The following is a 25,109-nucleotide window of genomic DNA, read 5'->3' on the forward strand; positions in this document are numbered from 1 at the left end:
GCCAGAGACTTACATAGATCTAGATCTAGTTTAGCAATCCAAACCATTTTGAAATTCGCTATCTATCATCACTAGGTTGAATACTAGTGCATTTCTGTGCAAAAGGCCATCGCCGCATAATTCGTTCCTCCGCGCATACAGTCGACAGATTGATAAAGAAAATACCGACAACAGATTACCCTGGAAATAAAAAAAGTATGAAATTAAGATAAATTCCCTATTTCTAAATATTTGGGTGAATTTTTCAAAATCTTTGAATTATGCCGGGTTGAATACTAGTGCCCATACAATACATTTAATAATAAAAAGTTATTGTGCAGCACTTATCACATTATGATTATGATAATAACATCTCTATGTGCTTCCGAAGGAGTTGGATCCCATTATCCCGGCTTTAGCTTGATGGCCGTAATCACTTTAACATGTATTTCAAGGAATCAATTCCTATGAGGAACCCATTTACCTCACCTTGGCGGAGTGCAGCACAATGTGGATAAATTTCTTGCGGAAGGAAAACTAAGCCATGGCTGGGATTGGAAAACACGATCCAAATCCAAATACTAATCCACTGGGCCAAAACGCTCCCCATGTCATTATTTAGTTAAGAATCGTGACCAGGCTATTTTGGAAGGTTGTAGCCTCAGTTAGCTCATTTGATTAAACACCAATAGATTTTACAAAGCAAGTGCGATAGATTTTCTATTGCAAATGCTTTGTAAGACGGTTTGGAGACACATTGAGAAAAGCTGTGGGAAGTGGACAAAATTTGCCATTTTCTAGCCGCTTTTCTAAGGGGCTAATAAAACCGCTACAAAACAGCAAGTTGCTTGCTGTGAAATCATATTCGGGCTTGCGATGAATTTTCAGAGTTAAATTTTTAGAGTTATGACAGAAAAAATATATATTATAACTCTTTGTAAGACGGGTCCTGGGGTCTGTTTCACTATGCTAGTTTGACCATTATTGTAACTACCATATAAACCTTGATTGTGATTGGCTACTGAGCATTGTTACCATGGCAAAGTAACCATAGTTGTAAGTCTTTATGAAATGGGGCCCTGGTTTTTTTTTTCATTAAACACCTAAATCCAATTTTATTAGACACCTAAATCCAATTTTATCATCATGAAGCACAGAAATTTCAAATCATTTCCAAATTGCTAACAACTGCTATGATTGGTTACTTGTGAATATGTTTGACATTCTGAGCATGCAACCTCCATCCTCATTGGCCAATTTCATTTCATGAGTGATTAGAATATCAAATAATGTTAGAGTTGCAGGGCTCAGGATTTTTTTAATGAGCATTTTATCCTCTGGCAATTCTTCAAATCAAAACAAATTAAAAAAACTGACAGTCACAGCTCTTATCGTTTCCCCCCAAAATCAGTCAAAGCTTGAATAATCTTAATGGAAATCGAAATATCAGGGGAGCGTTTTGTGAAACGTTGTATCAGTGAATTTAAAGGACAAATTTGATTTACTTCAATAATCGTGATGCATCCATCTACTTTAGCTAGTTCATGTTTCATGAACTGCCCTCGAATACACAGTACACAGATTTTTACACAAAAGCGACACCTCCCGGCGAACCCATGACCACTACTACTTCCGTTCACACCAACATCCTGCTAGCACGCATGTTAAACGTCCTCTTTGTTTCATCGCTCTACCGAGTGAAGACGTCTCCAAGAGAGCCTATTCTTGAAAGAGCTAAGTACACTTCTAAAATTGGTTTTTAGGCCGCATTTTGTTGCTTCTTTGCAATCAGATTCATTGTCAACCCTTTCACTTTTGAACCAATCTGATATGAGGATTTCAGCAGCTTATAAGAGTTATCAGTGAATTTCACTGAACATTTGTTCCATGAAAAGCTCCCCACCCCCACGTACCTGGAAGAGGTGTCTTGCTATCTGCTGTCGTGACGAAGATCAGTTTGAAGTCTGAATGGACCTCTATACCCTCGTAGATACTGGACTGACTAGGAGCAGCTTGGGACATTGCGTCTGTTGTCGTTGCGTCGTCCCGCTTTGTCTTCTCTACGGGCTTGGCAGGCAGGGTTTTTTCAACATTAGATGCAGGAGTCACAATGTGCTATTAAAGATAACGTGAAAGTAAGTTGCAGTAAACACAGATTTCATGATAAAGTATGTGAAACTAAGATTATTTGTCACCATATCATTGTGGATCTAGAATAATAATATATGTGGCTGCATCTGTGGCTCATTAACAGAAGAAAATTAGTGTTTTTAAAATGAGGCAAACATAATCACATCAAAATTCTAACCAAATTAAAAAGGCTAAATATGAATGGGGAAAACAAGAAATAGGATATATTTCGACACGTGACTTCTGGGACAATCTAACTCTGTTGATTTCCTCCACTCATGGAGAACTATGGGTTAAAGCAGATTCCTAGAAAAGGGTGGTTAGAAAGATATATAGAAAAGTGACAAGACACAAGAGCTACAGGGCGGTTCAGGAACAGGAAAATCTACCTGGATGATCTGAAGGAACTCCTCGCTCCATTGGTCGACAGCCTGGCAGTTGTTGAGAATCAGCCAATGGCCATTCGCGATACACTCCTGCAGGGCATCTACGGCCTGGCTCATCTGCTTCTCATTACCAAGAGAGACAGTGTTGATGACTGTGCGGACATCCTTCTGCTTGCAGTAAAGGGTGATCTCAGCGAGTGGATCGATAACCGTGTGACCTGGTGGTGGTATGAGAGGAGAAAAAGCTGCATCATTTTTTTCCACGAGAAATTTCAAGTTAGTGATCACACGCACGATATGGAAGAAGTCTGCAGGGACAGACCTCTGGTTTCCTATAGTATGTAATGCAGAGCCTGAATTGGGAGTCATTCACGTTTTTTTGCTGCTTCTAACAAAGACATGGACATAGGGTTTTGAGTCTAGTCTCCAACTAAACATGGAAGTATTTGTTAAAGTGCAACTTATGAGTCTGCGCTTGCAAAATAACATGGTGTAGTGGAAACAATGTGGTAAATTAGGTTTGACTGTTGCCTTGTAATCTAGCATCCTTTGGCAAGGCATTGATTCAAACTTTGCCACTCTCCACTCAAGTGTTAAATGGGTAGGATGCGAACGTCGCAATTGAGTTTGGAATGCTTCCCAGGTGCAGAAATTCATACATTGGGCATGGATAGGGAGAGCCAAGAGCCGCAGACTCACTGGGGCAATAGCACATTCTGTAAAGCGCTTAGAAACGTTGTCTCGATGAATTATGTTGATACATGTATAAAAGTGGAATACTATTTTCTCAAAGTTTTTGTCAGGTAAAATCTAACACACCATAAAGAACTTATCAAATGGTATTACCTTCCATGCCAGTCTGCTTCCCTTCATGGTAGCCTGCAGGAAGGACAAAGATCAAGGGGATATTCTTGGAGGTACTCTTGAGGACTTCCTCTGCATTGTACACCTCAGGATGTCCCGTGTGGGCACCAAGTTCATAGACCACCAGGTGCCTGCAAATCACAGCCAGTCGGTCAGGCAGGACCACCCGCCAGAGCAGGGCCTTCTGGCAAACGCTGAGATCCTGAAGGTCCGGACCTGGCACAGGAGCTAGGAGAACCGGATTGCAGGAGAAATATTCCTTCCATTGGCTAGAGTGACGCAGCATGGATTGCCGAAGGCCCTGGAAAGCTGGCACCAGCTGTTCTAGATGGCCACACTTGATCCAAATCTGATCAGAGACACACACAAAATTGATAAAAATACACTTATCAAAGTGATGCATTCACTGATTGTGATATCAGCATGATGAATTATTAAAATTACCTTTTGCATATGAATAATAAAGGGATGGTCCAGGCTTGAGATATTTCTATCTCAATAAATAGAGTAAAATTCACAGAGCAGAACGCTGAAAATTTGATCAAATATCGGAAAACAAATAACAAAGTTATTGAATTTTAAAGATTTGCATTATTCCAGTGAAACAGTTCTAGGCATGTCTTCATGAATATTCATTAGATGGGCTGATGATGTCATATCTCCACTTGTTCTTTAGTATTTTATTATATGAAATTAGGTTTATTCAAAATTTTTCTACCAAGAACTAAAACAATTGGATTGACAACTGATTAAGTGCATTAGTTATCTATTGCCGCAACTTATTTCAACAAATGCTTTTCACTTAATTGTCTATATAAAGATGCAATTCAAAATACATGTACTCGATTGCAATTATGTGAAAATAAACTTGTTGACATATCAACAGAATTAAAAAAACAAAAAAGTTGTTGACATATCTACAGTGTGAGTGTTCACAATGTGGCCACATAGTGGACTATGTGGACCTGAGATTCGCAATGCTAAATGTTAGAATATTAACAGCATGAAGATTGTGTGCCACACTGCAATCAAGTTGTGAACACACTGGGGAACACAATTCATCGCATTCTTTAAGAACTGCTCCATAAAAGATTTTCCATGAAAATAATACCATAAAGAGAGAGAATAAGCTTCTACCTCATTTGTAAGCCACTCAGGAATAGCAAAGCTATCTTTGACTTCATCAAAGACTGCATCGCGTTCTTTGATAACTGCTCCATCCAGCCCAGAGACGAGAAGGTCCCATTCAGCTTGCGATATCTCCTTCGACGACCTCATTCTCTCCATGGCGACAAGAAACACAAAGAGATCAGAGTGGTGTTGGAAGAATCCACAAGAGAGATGGGCGTGAATCTCTTTCGTCAAAGCATTACAGAGCTCCACTGCCCGAGCCTTGAGTGAGGCGGTATCCGTGCGGTCCTTCTCGCGTGCACCAATCGTCTTGCCGAACCAGCGGATAAAGCGCCGGAGAGGGATGTAGTACGTTGGAAGGAGCTGCCAGATGCGTTTGATGGTAAAGAAGAGGAGGGCGCCATGCTCTGCGACTGACCGATAAGGATGCTGCTTCTGCAGGAGTTGCGCCAGGAGGTTGCAGCTTTCCTTGAGGTGAGAGGTGGTTTCCTGGATCGTTGTGTGGTGGGCATTCAAGGTGTCTCCCCAGACGGCATCCTCAAGAATGCCATGCTTCAACTCTATCACCTTGTTCAGAATGTCCAGCTGTCGATACAAGGTAAATGAATATTTTAAGACTTCCATTTCAAAGCATATTAACTGATGTGTTTTGAGGATTAATGAGTATTTAAACAAATCTTTACTGGAACCAATTTCCATTTACAATTCATTGTGAGACCAGCTGGTCTATTGGTGAAACTTTCAAGCAGTCTACAAAAAATGGTGTCAGAGAAAGTCTTACATCTTGCCTTTTATTCAGCTTTACAACTTCAAATTTTGACTGTATGAAGAAGTACTGCCCTTTCAGATAAGCTAGTTTTCTCAATTTTGCTTTTTAAGGATCAAGTTATCATTTAGGCAATTAACTGGTGTCTTATTGTAGGTATAGGGGTGGCTGGTCACAAATGGAAGTAGAAAGAAGAGGTCCTTACATCTGTTTCTTGGAGCATCTTATTATGTCCTCTGATATCAGATTTGATGGAGTGCTGATGGTTGGCGAAGTCTGGTCTTTCGGCGTCCATTACATCCATGAGGAGACGGGTGGTCAAGCCTTCCTGATTGACCGACATATCGATGACAGAAAACCGGTCGGTGTGGGGCTTCAGAAAACCAGCACCTGTAAGGGGTTACCATGGTAAAAGAGGATGATAGATAATAGCCACTGTCATAGATATCAATATCGGCATCCATTCTATCGATGAGGAGACGGGTAGTCAAGCTTTACTGGTTGACCGTCATATCAATCACAGAGAACCGGTCGGTGTTGGGCTTGAGAAAACCAGCACCTGTGGGACAAGGGGGTGGGGGTTACTATTAGAGACAGAGGATTACAGATCATTGACAGGGTATATTCATGTATATTTATTTTATTGATATATTCATATTACATGTATGTATTATCTTTTATTTACATGTATTTATAGTTTGTGAATGATTATTTTTTGTTTCAATGCACTTTTTGTTAATGAGAGTCTGAGGACAATTTTTGTGTTTTTAATCATTGAACATGACAGTAAAATAATTGAATTGAATAGTCATTATTATCGTCATCATCAACAACATCATACATGTGACTGTCATCCTCATCATCAGCATCATGACCAGGGTGCTACATAACTTTTTTGAAGCACTTGCCCAGTTGGGCAAGTAAATTTTCAAAGAGTTGGAAAATACTTGCCCGAATATAGATTTCACTTGCCCGAAAAAATCCTTCAAAACAAGTTATAGCCTTATAGTTTTACATACCATACCATTGACGGCTTTAAAAATACATTTTTCAACATGATTACTGATGTACCCTGTAGTTGTATTTCTTTTTTTTAACGATTTTTATCTTGAACATCATGACAAAATATATGGTAAATATGCTCTTCAATTAATTTCCTAATCTCATATATTTTCCATATATTTTGGAGGGGACTAGGAAACACAATAAAAAAGGGGAAATCACTGAAAATAACCAGAGAAAAAAAAATGAGAGAGGGGGAGAGAATGAAAGAAAAAAAAGTAAGAAGAAAGACAGAAAGGACGAAGAAATAAAGGAAGGAAGAAAGAATAGTAAGAAATAAAGAAAGAGAGAGAGAATGGTTGCGGGGAAGAGAAAGATGAAAAGAAAGAAAGGAAGAAAGAAGGGAAAGGAGGATGGAAAGAAAAAAGAAAGAAAAAAATAGGGGAAAAAATGAGAGGAAGAGAAAGGAAGGAAAGAAAGGAATGAATAAAAGGAAAAAAAGAAAGAAAAAAGGTAAACAGAAAGGAAGGAAACGAGAGAAAGTAAAGAAGGAAAACAGGAAGAAAGAAAAGGTATAAGGATAGATGGAAGGAAGGAAAAAAAAAAAAAGATAGATACAACGAAAGACAGAAAGAAATGAAGGAAAGAGATGAAGGAAGGCAGAAAGAAAAAATAAGGAAGAAAAGAAAGGATGGATGAAAAAAAAAAAAGAACAAAAGACAAAAAAAAAAAATCAGAAAGAAAGAAGGAAAGAAAAAAAATAGAAAAAAAACTGAGGGGAAGAGAAAGGAAAGAAAGAAAGAAACGAATAAAAAAAGAAAAAGAAAGAAAAAAGGTAAAAAGGAAGAAAGAAAAGAGAAAAAGAAAAGGTAAAGGATTGATGGAAGGAAGGAAAAGAGAAAGAAAGAAAACGAGAGAAAGGAAAGAAGGAAGATAAGAAAAAAGGAAAGGTATAAGGATAGATGGAAGGAAGAAAAAAAAAGATAGAACGAAAGACAGATAGAAGTGAAGGAATGAATGAAGGAAAGAAAGAGATCAAAGGAAGAAAGAAAAAATAAGGAAGAAAAGAAAGGATGGATGGAAAAAAGAAAGATCAAAAGAACGAAAGACAGAAATAAAGAAAAACAGAAAGAAAGAAAGGAGAAAGAAAGAATGAAAGACAAAAAGAAAGGAAGGAATGAAGGAAAGAAAGAATGAAAGGGATGAAGAGAGTAAGGAAGGAGAAAAGACAGGAAGAAAAGGTAAAGAATTGATGGACGGAAGGAAGACAGAAAGAAAGAAGGAAAGGAAGGGGAAAAAGAAGGAAGGATTAAAGAAATAGGTAAACAAAGGTTGGAAGGAAGAAAGAAAGAAATGAATGACAAAAAGATAGACAGCTATAGTAACAGAAAAAATGAACAAAAGGAAGGAAATTTAAAGAAATATATATCGAGATTCAAAAAAGGAAAGATAGAAAATAGAGAGGAAGAAAGCTCAAACTATCCAGTCATAAATAAAGAAGAAAATTTATCAATTTCCTTGGCTAAAAAAAATAGTTACGAAAGAAACCACGTTTATCAACATACACACAAATGCATATGTGGGACTGTCAAACAATGTATTTCAGTGTGTGCGATACAGACGATTATTCGAAACCCGATCTTTTTTAAGCACAACAGAAGTGAAAATTTCTCCTTTTACTGCTTACAAATGACAGAGCTACCCCCAATTTTTAGGAAATATGGACACTACAAGAATTTTCATTGGTAAGAAATGTGAATTTTGACAGTTCTGTGGGAGATTTCTTCCAGAGCAAACTTCGGTTCGTACAGCACCGTACTCAGTAGAAATTTAACTACATACATCGGCTGCGTGGACTATAGGCGCTATAGCTAGGTATGCTAGCTAGACTGCCATTGATTCTGTGTGTGTGTGTACGTCTCTGAGCTGTGTGTTTATTGCAGAAAATGGCGCAAATTTTGCAATTCGAAAGAAGAAATTAATGACATTGCTTTTTTTTTTCTCTTATTCTTTTCTATATTTTGATGGTGAAATATGGGGAATCTTTCTAAAATATAAATTCCATAGGAGAATTTTGGATGCACAGTTTTTGTCTTTGCTTCAAAACACTTGCCCGACTCTAACATTTACTTGCCCCGGGCAATCGGGCAAGCGCTTATGTCGCACCCTGATGACAATTATGATCATAACCAGCATAAGAAGCCATTGCATCCAACTATAAAAGTTAACCAAGTTTTGAATCACATTCTAGATCACTATCCTTGCTCAAATAGGTGAAAAAAATGAACAAATTCAATGAGAATTGCCAACTCTTTCTAAAATGCTACTTCACTCACCTTCTAACTCTAAAGGCACAGAGGTGGTCAGGTAGAGAGCAAACCTGGTGTTGTAGCTGTACATGTGACTTCCGATCCTGACCGACTTCTCTCCTTCCTCGTTTTCAACGATATTCCTATTCATCACATCGCTGAACCTCACGTCGAAGTCCCGCCTCTCGAGGTTTGTGATGACCAGACTCAGTCCCATCACGATGGACTGAATAAGCCTCTCCTCCAGGAGAACGTCGTCGGCGGACACCACCCAGAGGTCGGAGAAGGGTCGCGCCCCGTCCAGGTCGACGGAGATGGGGTGGGAGTTGGCGGAGAGGAGGCTGGTGCCCACGCTGTGGATGTCGAAGTCCTTCTCGCTCATGTTGTCCTTGGGCGTCACTCCACCATTTCTGAATGAATGCAGAGAGATTGTGTTAGGCACAAGAGAAAAAACATTGCAGCATTACCCCTGCAGGCTCACCCCATGGCATAAACCAATTAACAGACCAGCGGCCCGTTGCAGAAAGAGTTGCAATCAATCGCAACTCTAAAAATAGTTTTCAACTTGATTTTCAACCAATCAACAGCGCGCATTTTGGACTTGCGATTGATTTTTTGACTTGCGTTTAAATGCAACTCTTTCTGCAGCGGACCCCAGAGCTGCCAACCTTTAAAACTAAAAAGTATTAATCAAGAATATCAAAAGTTATAATTTTGACATAAAAATCAAAATTTCATATGCGCCTCTTTCTTTTAAGGCGTAGATTCGGAATCACCTCTGGTACTCTCTCATTAGCGTAAATCCATCATAAATCCAAGTCGATAAGAACAAAAGATCGAGTCAGTATTTAAACATTTAATGATAACATTTTAGTGGGATGTCAACAGAGATACACAATCATGCAAATAATGAGCATTATTTGCTGCCTTCAGACTAGTTCACCACTGCCCAATGTATTACTATATAGTATTAATGTTAACATACTATTTGTCCTTGAATAAGTGAAATTTAAGGTCAAATGAATAATGGCATAATTTGACATAAAAATCCAAATAATTATGACTTTTTCCTATAATAGTTGGCAGCTCTGCAGCCACCCACCCTTTTCTCTTGAAGATAATCATGGGCATTATCACGAAGACCAGCAAATTACTGATAATTTCCAAATCATGAATGATGAATAGTAATTGGTCATTATCCTGAAGACCATTATCCTGAAGACCATCAAAACATAATCAATGTGCCAGTCTCTATCAATAGTGATGATTAAAAATAAATTTACATACTTGTAGCAACATTGATAAACAAGTGGAATGCCTCTGGCCGTCTCACCTGCATCACGCGATTCAATATAGCAGCAGTGCTGATTTTGAAAACTACTATAACTCGCACAAGATGTTCAGTGATACTTGGTTACTCTTATTTCCACGTTTTATGAACTAGACCAATACACTTATAGAGATATGATGGCAATTCAACAAATACCCCCAACGTGGCCAAAGTTCTTTGACCTTACATGACCTTGATCATGTGACCTGAAACTCGCACAGGATGTTCAGTGATACTTGATTACTCTTATGTCCAAGTTTTATGAACTAGACCAACACACTTTCAAATTTATGGCTGTAATTCAACAAATACCCCAATTTGGCCAAAGTTCATTGACCCTAAATGACCTTTGACCTTGATCATGTGACCTGAAACATGCACAGGATGTTCAGTAATACTTGATTACTATTATGTCCAAGTTTCATGAATCAGATCCATAAACTGTCAAAGTTATGATGGTAATTCAACAGATACCCCCAATTCGGCCAAAGTTCATTGACCCTAAATGACCTTTGACCTTGGTCATGTGACATGAAACTCATGCAGGATGTTCAGTGATACTTGATTAACCTTATGTATAAGTTTCATGAACTAGGTCCATATATTTTCTAAGTTATGATGACATTTCAAAAACTTAACCTTAGGTTAAGATTTTGATGTTGATTCCCCCAACATGGTCTAAGTTCATTGACCCTAAATGACCTTTGACCTTGGTCATGTGACATGAAACTCAGGCAGGATGTTCAGTAATACTTGATTAACCTGATGGCCAAGTTTCATGAACTAGGTCCATATACTTTCAAAGTTATGCTGTCATTTCAAAAACTTAACCTCAGGTTAAGATTTGGTGTTGACGCCGCCGTCGCCGTCGGAAAAGCGGCGCCTATAGTCTCACTCTGCTATGCAGGTGAGACAAAAATGCTTAAGGCATTTTAAGAAAGTAGATGCAGAAAAAGGAGAAACATGTAATGCATTGAAAGAGAGTCGCAGAGAGAGAGAGAGGGGGGGGGGCGAGGAAGGGGAAATGTCATTTAAAACACATACAATGCTCATCAGTTACCTTTATTTGACCATGGCAGTCTTTTGTGTGCACAGACTATACTGTTACGTTCTACCAATTTGATATACTTTTCATTGCCAAGATAAAATAATAATAACAACAATACAACTTCAGACTGCTATTGCAGAGTTCACATTTTTTAGACCCCATGGAAGCGAGTAAGAGTTTCACAAGGTTGGTTCATCCCCTGCTTATGAATATACTCATTGAGATGTGGAATAAACCCTATTATTGGGTTTATCTAATGGAGGAAAGAAAATCATACTAGGGAAAACATAATATCCAAGGTGCCGTTTCATAAAGTTGTTTTTTTAAGTTATGAATGGCTTCATGCACAACTGACAACACTTTCTGGTGCTCCATGTAAATGAATAAGAAACCAACGGTGATACCAATATAGGTGTCACAAGTCGTTGTAAAGGTGTTCGCAACTGACAAACAGCTTTAATGAAACACAATTCCCCTGGTCTTACGTTGTCAAGGTTCTAGGTGTTTCCGGAAACTCTGTCCCGTAGTCCGTCTCTCCTCCTAAAGAGCTCTGGTCTGCCCTGCTCAGGGCAAAGTTAGAGGTTGCTGCACTCTCAAGGTTCCTGCTCTCCATCAGACGATCCTCCGTCAGCTCCGGATTGTTCAGTTCTTCCTCCAGTTCCCCATCCTGGACTAAAGATTCCTCTGTCAAAGAAAGAGGTCAAAGGTCATGTAGTTATTAATCAGGCAAAAAATACAGATCATGGTCCCATCTTACACAGAGTTATGTTTGATCCAATCAATCTCAATTATATGGAAATCCATCATTACCATAATATTTTATACAGGAAATTTGCAAAACGCCCTTGGTAAAAACAAAGGTGAACGTACCAAATTGTCAAGAAAACAATGAATTTGTGAATAATAATAATAATAATCCGTTTTTTATATAGCGCTTAATACATCGGAACGATGTGTCTAAGCGCTTTACAGATATATTATTACCCCGGTCATCGGATTCAATCAGTCATTCCCGCACACAATGTGTGCACATCCTCCACTCCCTGGGGAGTATTCCAGTCAGTCGCCGGTGAGGCGCACACAGTACTGGACAACCTACAATGACTTTCACATCCTACCGGGTACCCATTTAGCACCTGGGTCGAGAGTGGCAAAGTGTGGATTAACGCCTTGCCAAAGGACGCCAGACCGCGGTGGGATTCGAACACACGACCCTCTGTTTACAAGGCGAGAGTCAGAACCACTACACCACGGCTCCTCCATCATAATCTAGAAAACATCATATACATCATAATCTAGAAAACATTTTTAATATGCATTTTAGATGTGGGCGTTGCTGGCATTCCATAGTTGAGGTTGCTCAGATCAATCACAACTCTTTGTAAGACGGGGCCCAGGGTCCCATCTTACAAAGAGTTACGATGGATCCAATCAATCTCAATTGCAAGTATTGCCATAATATTTCCTACAGGATATTTGTACAATGTCATTTGTAAACAAAGAGGAGCACACAATTGTCAAGACAATAGTTTTTTAATAAACATTCAATCCGGATGTTGCCGTTGCTGGCTTTCAATAGCTATGGTTGATCAGAGCAACTGTAAATACTCTTTGTAACATGGTTCCCTTGGTCCTGTTGTAGACTGATTGACTCAAATAAACAAGTGGAATGCCTCTGGCCGTCTCACCTGCATCACGCGATTCAATATAGCAGCAGTGCTGATTTTGAAAACTACTATAACTCGCACAAGATGTTCAGTGATACTTGGTTACTCTTATTTCCACGTTTTATGAACTAGACCAATACACTTATAGAGATATGATGGCAATTCAACAAATACCCCCAACGTGGCCAAAGTTCTTTGACCTTACATGACCTTTGACCTTGATCATGTGACCTGAAACTCGCACAGGATGTTCAGTGATACTTGATTACTATTATGTCCAAGTTTTATGAACTAGACCAACACACTTTCAAATTTATGGCTGTAATTCAACAAATACCCCAATTTGGCCAAAGTTCATTGACCCTAAATGACCTTTGACCTTGATCATGTGACCTGAAACTTGCACAGGATGTTCAGTAGTACTTGATTACTATTATGTCCAAGTTTCATGAATCAGATCCATAAACTTTCAAAGTTATGATGGTAATTCAACAGATACCCCCAATTCGGCCAAAGTTCATTGACCCTAAATGACCTTTGACCTTGGTCATGTGATGTGAAACTCATGCAGGATGTTCAGTGATACTTGATTAACCTTATGTATAAGTTTCATGAACTAGGTCCATATATTTTCTAAGTTATGATGACATTTCAAAAACTTAACCTTAGGTTAAGATTTTGATGTTGATTCCCCCAACATGGTCTAAGTTCATTGACCCTAAATGACCTTTGACCTTGGTCATGTGACATGAAACTCAGCCAGGATGTTCAGTAATACTTGATTAACCTTATGGCCAAGTTTCATGAACTAGGTCCATATACTTTCTAAGTTATGCTGTCATTTCAAAAACTTAACCTCAGGTTAAGATTTGGTGTTGACGCCGCCGTCGCCGCCGCCGCCGCCGCCGCTGCCGCCGCCGCCGCCGTCGCCGTCGGAAAAGCGGCGCCTATAGTCTCACTCTGCTATGCAGGTGAGACAAAAACTACGGATATCAAACTCTTTGTCTGGAATAATGAACGAAAACCTGTGCTTTTCACTGAATCTGTTCTAAGAAATTGATAGTCAACACCCCATGGAATATCATTCTCAATAACGTTCAGGGGAGCATTTCATGTAGGGACTTGTCAGACGTTTTATCTGACAATTCCTGTTTTATCAGGCAGTTACCATATTATAGAAACAGTGCTTCTCAGACTTTCCAAATCAAGAAAAATTTTCACTGGGAACTTGTCGGACAGAAATGGTTCCAATCCTTTTCTGGAGCTACCCTATCCAACTCCGGGCAGCAATAATTCAATGAGCCCTGAAGATGCAGACACCTTACAGGAATTTCCAGTGGTTTTCACAGAACTTTTGTCTCAGCAAATCAACAATCTAAACCCCATGACGAAAAACCTCCATTTGAGAACACTATACCCCAGTTTCCCTTGCAATCAATTCTCTTCTCCAAGTACGAAAAACCCTACTGCCCCAAGCAAGCAATATAAGTATCAAAACACCTGTTTCTTGACCTCGGTCCGGATATAACGCAACAGCCCGACTGCGGTCCTTGCAAAACATGCCGCCATTTTTATTCACTTACTTTCCTTATTTCGAGGTCAATTTTCTTCGTTCGAAATTAAAAATGGACTAACATTGAATTTCTGAATACAATATGCCTTTGAAAACGTGATTAAATATCGAATACAATAATTTCATTCAGAAGGTCCTACTACAGGCAGAGAAGTCTTACGTAATAGCACAGCTGTTGTTTATCATTTCGTCCTTGGCTCAACGCTCATAATCTGGTCTGTGGAGGTGAAATTGAGACAGCGGGGATTACCTGGCCAAGCGGGGTTGATCAGGCGGGTGTTTCATAAAGCTGTTCGTAAGTAAAGGCGACTGGTGATTCTGTCTTGCGGTAAATGGTACACACCATTGGCGATGATCACCAGTCGTTCTTAAATTCGCTCTTAACTTATTACGAACAGCTTTATGAAACGACCCCCTGGGCTTGGAAATGATGTTTTAGATTTTCAAATGCAAAATGGGGTGAAATACCGCAGTTTGCAATCTGAACTGCGGTCCGTTCCCAAACGGGGGTTTGACGTAATGCCATGGAAGAAAAGTACAAATAAGGATCAACTTTCACTTACCCTCTTCTTCCTCTTCGTAGACTGTTTCGTGGAAACTGGCCAATCCCGTTTCCTTCAGCTGCACTATCCAGTTCAAGGCTTGGTTGTCTGGGTCAATCAAAAGCGGCCACTGACGCCGTCTTCCGATTATGCATGCACGGACATACAGCGCATTGTCGACCGAGAACTGGTCGCACACCACTCTGCTGCTGTGCCTCCAGCTGATGAGCTCCTCTTTATCGCTAAGGATGTCTGATTTTCAGGAAATGAAGACGGAAAAAAGAACAATAAAATTACTACATGTACCAATAATAATGGATTATCAAATAACCTGTGAAAAGAGTGTTGGATCTGTAAGTGGATGGCATCTGAAGGAGAGGAAGACCAAAGATTGTATGGCAAGATGTGGTGAAGACGGAAGGCAGTGAGGTTGGTATGAATGAGCAACATGCTCAAGACAGAAGGAAGTGGAAGGAGGGAGTGCCTCATGGAATAAGACACTCTAAAATTTCATAAGAGGTAAAATGCCGATTAAAATGAATGATGATGGTGATAATGATGATGGTGCTGATGATGATGATTATGATGGTGATGATTATGATGATGATGATAGTGATGAGGATGATGATGATGATGGTGATGATTATGATGATCATGATGATATTGATAATGATGATGCAGCAGGAGCTAATGATGAGGATGGTGGTGATGTTGATGGTGATGATGATAATGGTGGTGGTGGTGATGATGATTGTTGTTGTTCATAATAATGACGATGATGATGATGAAATGCAAATACATGATGATGATGATGATGATAAAGTACATGTACATCTTCATCATACATTTACGGTCAAAGCTGTCCATTAGGACCACCCCAGTAAGGCAAGAAATCTGGTCTCTATAAACAGGTTACTTCTTATAGAACGGTTCCCGTAACACATGTTTCAATGGGGAATACTATTTGCCTGTACATGTCAGTAAAACTGCTCAAATAGGTTTTCTTGATATATCTTCACTTTACGATCATTATCTCCTACGGGGTCAAGATATTTCAAATGTTTAAAGATTATACCGAATTCTGAACCATTCCTAAACTAACTCGATATCATTAGGTTAACCGGATTTGTCATGTGAATAACGTTCCCTCAAAAACCCACTGCTGAAACACATGAAGGAATCTTGAGGTATTTGAAGATTGTTTCCTTGAAATAAAATGTCAAAATGTCAAAATGATTGGTTCAACCTATTTCCTAATTGCATTACGTATCTTGACGCTAACCTTCGACAGTGAAATTCTGCCTGATGGGAACGGCGGGGTTTATCTCCGACTCTGGCTGATCTCTCCTTGATGTTGAACCACGGCTGCCATCGTCATTGTCCTCGTCGATGACCGACAGCTGCGCAGGAAGATCAACTTCTGCTGAAGGGCTCTCGTCATCAGGGAGGATTCCCTGGGCCGTATCAGCATTGACCTCTTGAACCTTGAAGAAGAAAGAGAAAGAGGAAGTAAACACAGACAGCTATAATTCATTATTGCCAGCAACTCAAAACAACACCACCCAAAGAATTTGTTGGCTATTCTGAGCCGCATCCAACTCCCCATAAATCTTTTTTTTCCATGGCTAAGTTTGCATGGAACTTAAGGCTAATTTTCCTCAGGATTATCATAATAAGAACTGATGCCTATCATACACACTTTATAATTCATTCAATCACTTCAAATGATATCGAACATCGTTTCATACCGCATTCAGGGCAGGACTCGCTGCCAATAAATTCTCCATCCCGCTCATCGCGCTGGCCCTCCCCGCTCCGACTTGGTACCTCCCGTTCCTGCAGGCATGCAGCCAATCAGCAAGCACCAGGGCCCTCGTGGTCTCATCGATTGGGCCCATGTAGGTGGTACAGGCTGCTGCCAGGAGGGAGTCCCCTGGAGCAGTCTTGAGGTGGTTGTTGGACAGGTCCAGGCTCTCCTTCCAGCTCTGGTGCTGTTCCTCCATGTTGTCCATCAGATCGGATGCTGCCTTGATCTTCGCTTCAATGGCCTGGTCGGGGAATCAAACAATACAAAATATTTCTCTTAAACTAAATGTAATAGTTCCTTCTGTAAGCTAAATGTTATAAGAAGTCAATTGACTATTGGTATCCAGTACCTTTTGGCAACTTTTTATGAGATCTTGAATTTGGAGTGCTGTCATATCGGCCTTATTTTTTTATTAGAACCATCAAAAACGTCAGCTGAAGCAACATCACCACAATGCCTACAATTACAAGTACATGTATTATGTGCTTTTCAAATGTGACATAATTGTTATGCATGTAGATGTACTTGACTTTTCTAAGATTGAAATTAATCAGCTCTCACTCCTCAAATTGTTAACCATTTTCATTTTCAAACCTCTCATAGTTAAACAAAAAGAACATGATAAAATGGATATAACACAGCTACATGTAAGGAATTAGTTGCTAAATTAAATAAAAGAAGTTCTCTAATTTCATTTCAAATTGTGACTTTCTCCTTACACTGCAATGCCATTCAATATTAAATCAAACAATATGCAAATTAATATAAATCATAAATTAATCTATATGTATCAATGTATGATTATAGCACATAATGCATTGCTCAGTTCTCACATATAATAGTGACATCGGCACTGTAAGATTTTAAAAGAAAATACGACGAAAGGGATCAAATTAAGGATAAGAACTACAGAGACTGACCTGAATTTTCTTCTCATAAAGCTTGACCTGTCTGATACTCTCTTGGTATTCCTTGCGTTTCTGTTCTAGAAGACCTTTCATATCCTGTGCCTTCACACGCTTGCTACCAAGGTGACCTTGTGCCTGGAATAAAGATTAGCATAAATGAAGAAGGAAAATATAAAACAATCAATGCAGCTGTATTCATTCATGAATTCTGGATTTATCAACATGGGGTGGTTTCAAACCGCCTCGATCACAAGAATCCCCGTTAAATTACGAGAACTTTTTTAGGCTGAAAAATACCCATTAATTATTCCTGCATTCACACCGCCCTGAAACATACCCTTCGGGATAAGTTCCTGAAGTTACGAGCATGCGCAGTATGGTCTGATAAGCAGCAAGGCGCGAAATTCAAAATCACTAGCCCAGCAGCAACCCATGCACGGCGCCGCACCCAACGACACGCTGGGCTAAAAGTTCCCGTAATTTGCTTTCAGACCGCCAAAATACCCACGACCTTGGAAAAATCCCCGCGAAAGTTCTCGTAATTTCGCCAAGTACCTACTATTTATCGGGTATTTTCTTTCGGGGATATTACGCGTAGTTTGCTTTCACACCGCCAAAATACCTGGTATTTTCTGATCGGGGTAAATTTCCCGATCAGAGAATACCTGGAACTAGCGAACTTCGAGGCGGTCTGAAACCACCTATGGTAGCCCCTCAGTAGTAAAACACTGTTCTACAAAGAACGACAAGATGGCATTTTTAGGTATAACTGGGATCAATATCTAATGCAAAATAATCTTGATCATTTTCTGGTCATGTGACTATCAGTTGCATAATGAAGTAACCTTGTCTCCTCGTACTCAATCAAAGTATATGCCCTACTTCATTACTTCACGCATCAGTATTCAAATCAAAGCATCATTTAAAAAAGTACAAATGGACATTGTTTCTGTTTGTGCCTCTGCTGGGAGGCCACTTAAGATTACAATGAAAGCTGAAAATCAACTGGAATGAGGCATAATGTACCCAAAAGTGTGTTTTCTGTGGCTGGAAAATAAGTTGATTGGCCTGAAAAATGGCATTCTTGTCTAATGGGGTACTGCAAGAAAAATAAAATCGATTGCAAGTGATTTTGGGGTAAAAAAATCAATCATAAATCTGGCAATTAATTGCTAAATCTACACTCAATGGCTGGTCTACAATTTGAAACAAGAGATTCAAAATGATTTGCTATTATATCTGTAAAGCGCTTAGACACGTCCTTCCAATGTATTAAGCGCTATATAAAAGCGGATTATTATTATTATAGAAAAATTGATTTATCATCAGTAAATTTGCTAGGGAACACTTGTAATTGAATGCAAATATTTATTTGCAAATCCCCCTATGTCACATCTGCAACTGTCTCATACCCAACCCTGTCCAGAATTCAAGAACTAAAAAGGATCTGACCTCTTGAACTTTGGCCTCTGCTTCCTCAACGCCTTGCAGCTTCGGTCTCATGTTGCGATGGATGACGGCGTAGGCGTAGACGGCGTGCACCCACATGCACAGAGAGCTGGCCGCGACGCTGGCCGTCTTGATGACCTCGGGGTCAAAGGTCGGGTCCTGGATGAAGAGGATGTTCAGCTTGTGGAAGATGTCGGTGGGGATGGAGGTTTTGTCGTAGAACTCCAGCTCCTGGAAGAAGTTCTTGCGGTTGATGAGGACCTTGCCGTTGGACCAGCTGTATCAATGATAGTATAATAGCATTTATTTATGGATAAAAATCACTCTACAAAGACACACAAATTTCCCCCAAAACACAGACGTTGAGGGCTCGAGATTGCAATCAGGAAGAAAAAAGTGTATGAAGGTCAAGAAAAGACTTACTCCATCGGCTGTCTGAACATGAGGCATACAGCATTGATGACGTTGATGACCTTGGCTGGTGGAGCATGGAAGGTACGTAGCTCATTCAGTGCGGCCTTGTCCAGGCTCCGCAAGGCATGGAGTGCTGCTTCATACACTGGATTCACCTGGGGATGTTTCACAGAGATTTAACAGTGACTACATGTGTGAGTTATGCATAAAGGGTTATTTTCAATAAGTCTAATGCCAGTTTGTCCAATTACCTACTCGTCTTCTATCATTTGGTCTACCATTAGTTCCTCCACTCTCCACATATTGTACTTGCTATTTTGTCCACTCACCATTTTGTCTAATAACCAATTGGTCCAGTCGCAGACCAATGTGATTATGCATTACATACCACAAGCAAAAGAGAATTTAAATTAGATTTTCAATCTTGTATATATTTTTTGGAACAGTCCCAGATCACGGTACATGTATTAGGTTATGTAGAGCATTTCAGTTCAATTTATTTTTTTACTTAGCATAAAAACATATACAATATAATATATACAAGAATTAAAATGACATGCATAAGAGCAAAACACATACTATGGAAAAACTGGTGAGTTATTAAAAATAATCCAATTTAGTAATTTACAATATTGATCATTAATCATCATTGTTGACTTTTAAGCTTGCCTAGCTCACACAGATTTTTCAAAACTGTTGATCATATCTTGAGCTTCAAACCTCCATCAATATATTTCTTTCAATTGTTTTGCTTCCATCTAAACCAACTCAAATACTGCTTTCACATCAAGGTTCAGTGGCAGTACCTTGATGTGAAAGCAGCAGAAGACAGAGTGAAATCCATCCTTTAGTACACTTCAAGATACATGTAGAAGAAAAAGGTTTTCAATGAAAATTAACCAAATCACTATTCAAGGCAATCATCTTACCTTATCCAGCTCCGCCTGCGCTTCTTTCTTCATATCGTTCAGCGGTTCCTGCAACGCCAGAATGTCCCTTTCATCCTCGGTACAATTACCCCTTGCCTACAGACACAGATGACAAACAGTTTCCAAAATCAGGTCATAGACCAATTGTAAGACCAATACATCAACCATACTGTATATACAGAGCTGCCAAGTTGTATTTTGCATTTTCAGTATTCTTATCCCCCAAAATCAGTATTTTGAAGAAAAAAATCAGTATTTTTACCGTGTGAGATAAATATGCAGACCTGCCAACCTCTGGGAATGAAAAACTGTATTCTGTGATAAAAAAACTGTATTTTTCCCCAAAAAGTGCATTTCATAATAAAATGCTTGGCGTACTCGCTCATCGCGGCGCTCAAGCTGCATGCAAGCTAAAATGCGCACTGCTCTTGCAGATGAAAAAAAAAAAACATTAAAACAAGTGTATATCTTCACCCTGGTTTTAACAAAATGATTGAAAAAAAAATAAGTTACCTGAAATTACATTGATCTAATAACCATATTTGTGTAAGTTTTATGAAATAGAGATATATAGAGATTATTTTTCTCAATAAATTACGATTTTTTTTTTTTTTTAAACAAAAAAACGTATTTTTCAAAGAAAAAACGTACTGCCGTATTTTGGTTGCAAAAACATACTAAATACGGCTAAATCGTACTGGTTGGCAGGTCTGTATATATAATGTACAATTTTTACATTGATTATTAGTACACTGTTAAGTGTTATGGAGTGTTGCAAGAAACGTGCGATCAATTTCAAGTCCATTTGAAGTCCCTGAATCAATCACATCTTGCAATTAATCACAAATTTACGACTGATTGCTTAGCTCCTTCTTGAAACAAGGAATGTAATCAGGGGCCCGTCTTACTATGAGTTGCATCGATCCGATCAATCGCAACTATGGAAAGCCAGCAACGTCAACATCAAAAATACAATTTTTCTCCAGAATATTTTCTAGAAATGACATATATTCATACATTCACTGGTTTCTTGACAATTCAGTATGCTTCTCTTTGTTTTCAAAGGACATTGAGCAAATTTCCAAAAGAAAAAATTATGACATTGATGGATTTCCACTTGAGATTGATCGGATCAATCGTAACTCTTTGTAAAATGGGGCCCTGATTTGCTACACCTAAATGTGATCTATCAGTTGAACAAGTGGAATGCCTCTGGCCGTCTCACCTGCATCACGCGATTCAATATAGCAGCAGTGCTGATTTTGAAAACTACTATAACTCGCACAAGATGTTCAGTGATACTTGGTTACTCTTATTTCCACGTTTTATGAACTAGACCAATACACTTATAGAGATATGATGGCAATTCAACAAATACCCCCAACGTGGCCAAAGTTCTTTGACCTTACATGACCTTTGACCTTGATCATGTGACCTGAAACTCGCACAGGATGTTCAGTGATACTTGATTACTATTATGTCCAAGTTTTATGAACTAGACCAACACACTTTCAAATTTATGGCTGTAATTCAACAAATACCCCAATTTGGCCAAAGTTCATTGACCCTAAATGACCTTTGACCTTGATCATGTGACCTGAAACTTGCACAGGATGTTCAGTAATACTTGATTACTATTATGTCCAAGTTTCATGAATCAGATCCATAAACTTTCAAAGTTATGATGGTAATTCAACAGATACCCCCAATTCGGCCAAAGTTCATTGACCCTAAATGACCTTTGACCTTGGTCATGTGACGTGAAACTCATGCAGGATGTTCAGTGATACTTGATTAACCTTATGTATAAGTTTCATGAACTAGGTCCATATATTTTCTAAGTTATGATGACATTTCAAAAACTTAACCTTAGGTTAAGATTTTGATGTTGATTCCCCCAACATGGTCTAAGTTCATTGACCCTAAATGACCTTTGACCTTGGTCATGTGACATGAAACTCAGGCAGGATGTTCAGTAATACTTGATTAACCTTATGGCCAAGTTTCATGAACTAGGTCCATATACTTTCTAAGTTAGGCTGTCATTTCAAAAACTTAACCTCAGGTTAAGATTTGGTGTTGACGCCGCCGTCGCCGCCGCCGCCGCCGTCGCCGCCGCCGTCGCCGTCGGAAAAGCGGCGCCTATAGTCTCACTCTGCTATGCAGGTGAGACAAAAATGGCCAGAAAATATTTGCAACTGATTGCAAATGTTTTCTGGTAACCCCTCCTAAGAGAGGTTTATTTACTTACATCGGCAAAAATTTGCTCACACTCGTGAACCTCTTCTAGGATCTGTTCCGTGCGTTGTTTAGCCATCTGGTACTCTGGATTGAGGGTCGTGATCTCACCGTGATAATCAGATATGCTGGAAAACGCCTCATTCACCTTCTCTAAAGCCTGCTCATACTTCTTCACATTTGCCTGCAAAAAGGTTATGGAGTTAAATCAAAGTCGTTACATGGAAGTGTTGTGAACCCTAAACTTTTGTTTTCTTCGAGTATTTTCAATCGGTCTAATGCAAATTCGTCCAATTACCAACTCAGCTACTATATTTTGGTCCACCATCAGCTTGTCCTCTATCGTCAGGGTCTAATTGCCATTTCTTCCACTCACCATTTCAACTAATAACCAGTTGGTCCAATACCCATTCAGTCCATATACCATTCAGTCTAATTGGACTAAATGTTAATCCAGCGGAATGAATGAAAAAATTGTTATTAGACCAACTGGTTATGAGACGAAATGGACATAGACAGAATGGTGATTAGACGAAGTGATGACTGGACCAAATGGTTATTGGACTAAATGGGTGTTAGACGTAATGTTGATGGACGGAATGGCTTTAGACTAAATGAATTTTATAGACCATGTGATGTGCGGACGAGTTGGCAATAGACGAATAGGCAATTTTCTCTAAGCCCTAGCTGAGTTTCTTCTGCATTCAATCAAGTGCTCGTGTAGGTTACCATTGATCAATTCTGATATATCCTTTTAAAGGATGTGCTTTTTCATACTCGGTAAAAATTTTGAAATTCATTTTGGGCAACTTACTGTCGGTTTTGGGGCGGCAGGTCACAAATAAAATGAAAAAAAATATCTTACCCTTTCCTCTTTGGTGATTTTGTATGTTAGATTCTTGAAAAGATCCAAGAAATCCAGATAGTTGCTTGGAGTGAAGAATTTGAACGGTTTGACGTAGAGCCTCTCCGTAGTAGCCGCGGCAGTGGTGTGCACATAGGCCATGGCCTGGCAAAGAGCTTCTACTCCTGGGTCTTGAAAGTGCGAGGGCCAAGGGAGTACGATACGCTGAGAAAAATGTTTAAAAAACAACAACAACATTCTATCACATTGAAACAGTTAATGAGAAGCCTTTGGCCTTATTATCAGGTCATACATGTAGGTTGGCACAAAATCCTGTAGAGGAAATTGAAATGCTTTAGTGACAACTTGTCTTTAAAGATCCAGGGGTTGAGTTAGTCCAAGGCCACCGAGGCCATGGCCTAGAATCCCCTGTCACTGTCCTTGCAGATTTAATGTGTCCTTCTTAAAGGAGAATGAAACCCTTGAAACCAGCTGAATCCATATCAAAGAGAAAAATCAAAGGAACACATTGTTGAAAGTTTGAGGAAGATTGAATGAATAATAAGAAAGTTATGAGCATTTGAATATTGAGATCACTAGTGCCATGTAGATCCTCCCATCGGCAATGCGACCAAGATCTGTGATATCACACACGTACAACTCCCTCATTACTTTAGTACTTATTTCACTTATATTCTCACTTTTATAGAGTCTATCACAAGGTGAGGTGTTCTCTTTATGAGATGACAAGTACAGAGGTTTCACAACATTATATCATTGATGAATCGTTTGTCATATGATTAGAATGAGCAAAAAGAAATGTTTTGGGGTATATTTTCAGTGTCCAAATGGGAGAGTTGTACGTGTGTGACATCACAGATCTTGGTCGCATTGCCAATGGGAGGATCTCCATAGCATTAGTGATCTCGACATTCAAATGCTCATAACTCTTTTATTGCTAGTCCTATTTTACTCAAACTTTTGTTGATCTTATTTTTTTATCTTTCTGCTTTCACAAAAGCTAACTTGCTCCAAGAGTTTCATTCTCCTTTAATTTTTACCAATTATGCTGTAATATAAAAATATAACCAATAAAATAAGTGGCCTTACCTTCAAAATATTGAAGGTAAAATCACGGCCTGAACATCAGATATCTAAGGACTCATTTTTAGATTTCCTACAATTCTACTACTCATTAGATCACATACACAAAGACAACCAGTCCATAGAGACAGAAATTGTCTTCCCTTGGGCTTGTTCCATAAAACTTATGCCTAAAACAAACTCTGGCAAATAAGAAAAAAAAAACTCTGGCAAACGAAATTATGCCTTTGACATTTAATATCCAAGTCCTTTGGAAGTGCATAGAGACGTTATTAATAATGTGTTATGCGCTATACAATAACTGACTATTATTATTATTATTACTTATTTTAAAACTCTGGCAAAAATAATGCTTGAGTTATTGTCTTGTGCAACATCTTTATCTAGACAGGGTTCATTGGGTCAGATACCATACCTTGTCAGTGTAAGCATCTCTGGTAGGAACCTTGAGCCAATGCTGCGCTACTCTTGCTAGTCCCTCCTGAGTCCATGGGAGATAGCTGTCCACACAGTGGCTGGTCAGTAGAACGGGATACCTCTTCAGCCGATCTGTAAGACTGGTCAAGTTGTGATCTGGAGAAGATGGAGACAATGATAAGCAAGGGATTTATCCACACTGTGCTGCACTAAATGGGGCCTGACAGGATTCATTCCTGTCATTCAATGCCTGCATACTTAAACCCTTACTC

General features: G+C 39.2%; 1 protein-coding gene across 4 annotated transcripts in view; it reads right to left on the reverse strand.

Moving 5' to 3' along the window:
• The window catches only part of LOC129274897 (dynein axonemal heavy chain 2-like), a 49,216-nt gene that overhangs the window by 10,608 nt on the left and 13,499 nt on the right, over nucleotides 1–25,109 (reverse strand). For all 4 annotated transcript variants that reach the window (XM_064108299.1, XM_064108298.1, XM_064108301.1 and 1 more), the window contains 17 exons: nucleotides 24,836–24,993; nucleotides 23,338–23,541; nucleotides 22,486–22,656; nucleotides 20,235–20,330; nucleotides 19,315–19,460; nucleotides 18,895–19,168; nucleotides 17,455–17,577; nucleotides 16,476–16,775; nucleotides 16,010–16,211; nucleotides 14,749–14,979; nucleotides 11,431–11,629; nucleotides 8,595–8,977; nucleotides 5,462–5,646; nucleotides 4,497–5,075; nucleotides 3,342–3,708; nucleotides 2,499–2,713; nucleotides 1,893–2,094 (listed from right to left, as the gene is read on the reverse strand). In XM_064108299.1, coding sequence (XP_063964369.1) covers nucleotides 1,893–2,094; nucleotides 2,499–2,713; nucleotides 3,342–3,708; nucleotides 4,497–5,075; nucleotides 5,462–5,646; nucleotides 8,595–8,977; nucleotides 11,431–11,629; nucleotides 14,749–14,979; nucleotides 16,010–16,211; nucleotides 16,476–16,775; nucleotides 17,455–17,577; nucleotides 18,895–19,168; nucleotides 19,315–19,460; nucleotides 20,235–20,330; nucleotides 22,486–22,656; nucleotides 23,338–23,541; nucleotides 24,836–24,993 — 4,035 coding nt within the window. The remainder of the gene's footprint in view (nucleotides 1–1,892; nucleotides 2,095–2,498; nucleotides 2,714–3,341; nucleotides 3,709–4,496; nucleotides 5,076–5,461; nucleotides 5,647–8,594; nucleotides 8,978–11,430; nucleotides 11,630–14,748; nucleotides 14,980–16,009; nucleotides 16,212–16,475; nucleotides 16,776–17,454; nucleotides 17,578–18,894; nucleotides 19,169–19,314; nucleotides 19,461–20,234; nucleotides 20,331–22,485; nucleotides 22,657–23,337; nucleotides 23,542–24,835; nucleotides 24,994–25,109) is intronic.

This window comes from Lytechinus pictus, chromosome 13 (genome assembly GCF_037042905.1).
Source record: "Lytechinus pictus isolate F3 Inbred chromosome 13, Lp3.0, whole genome shotgun sequence".
NCBI classification, from domain to species: domain Eukaryota; kingdom Metazoa; phylum Echinodermata; class Echinoidea; order Temnopleuroida; family Toxopneustidae; genus Lytechinus; species Lytechinus pictus.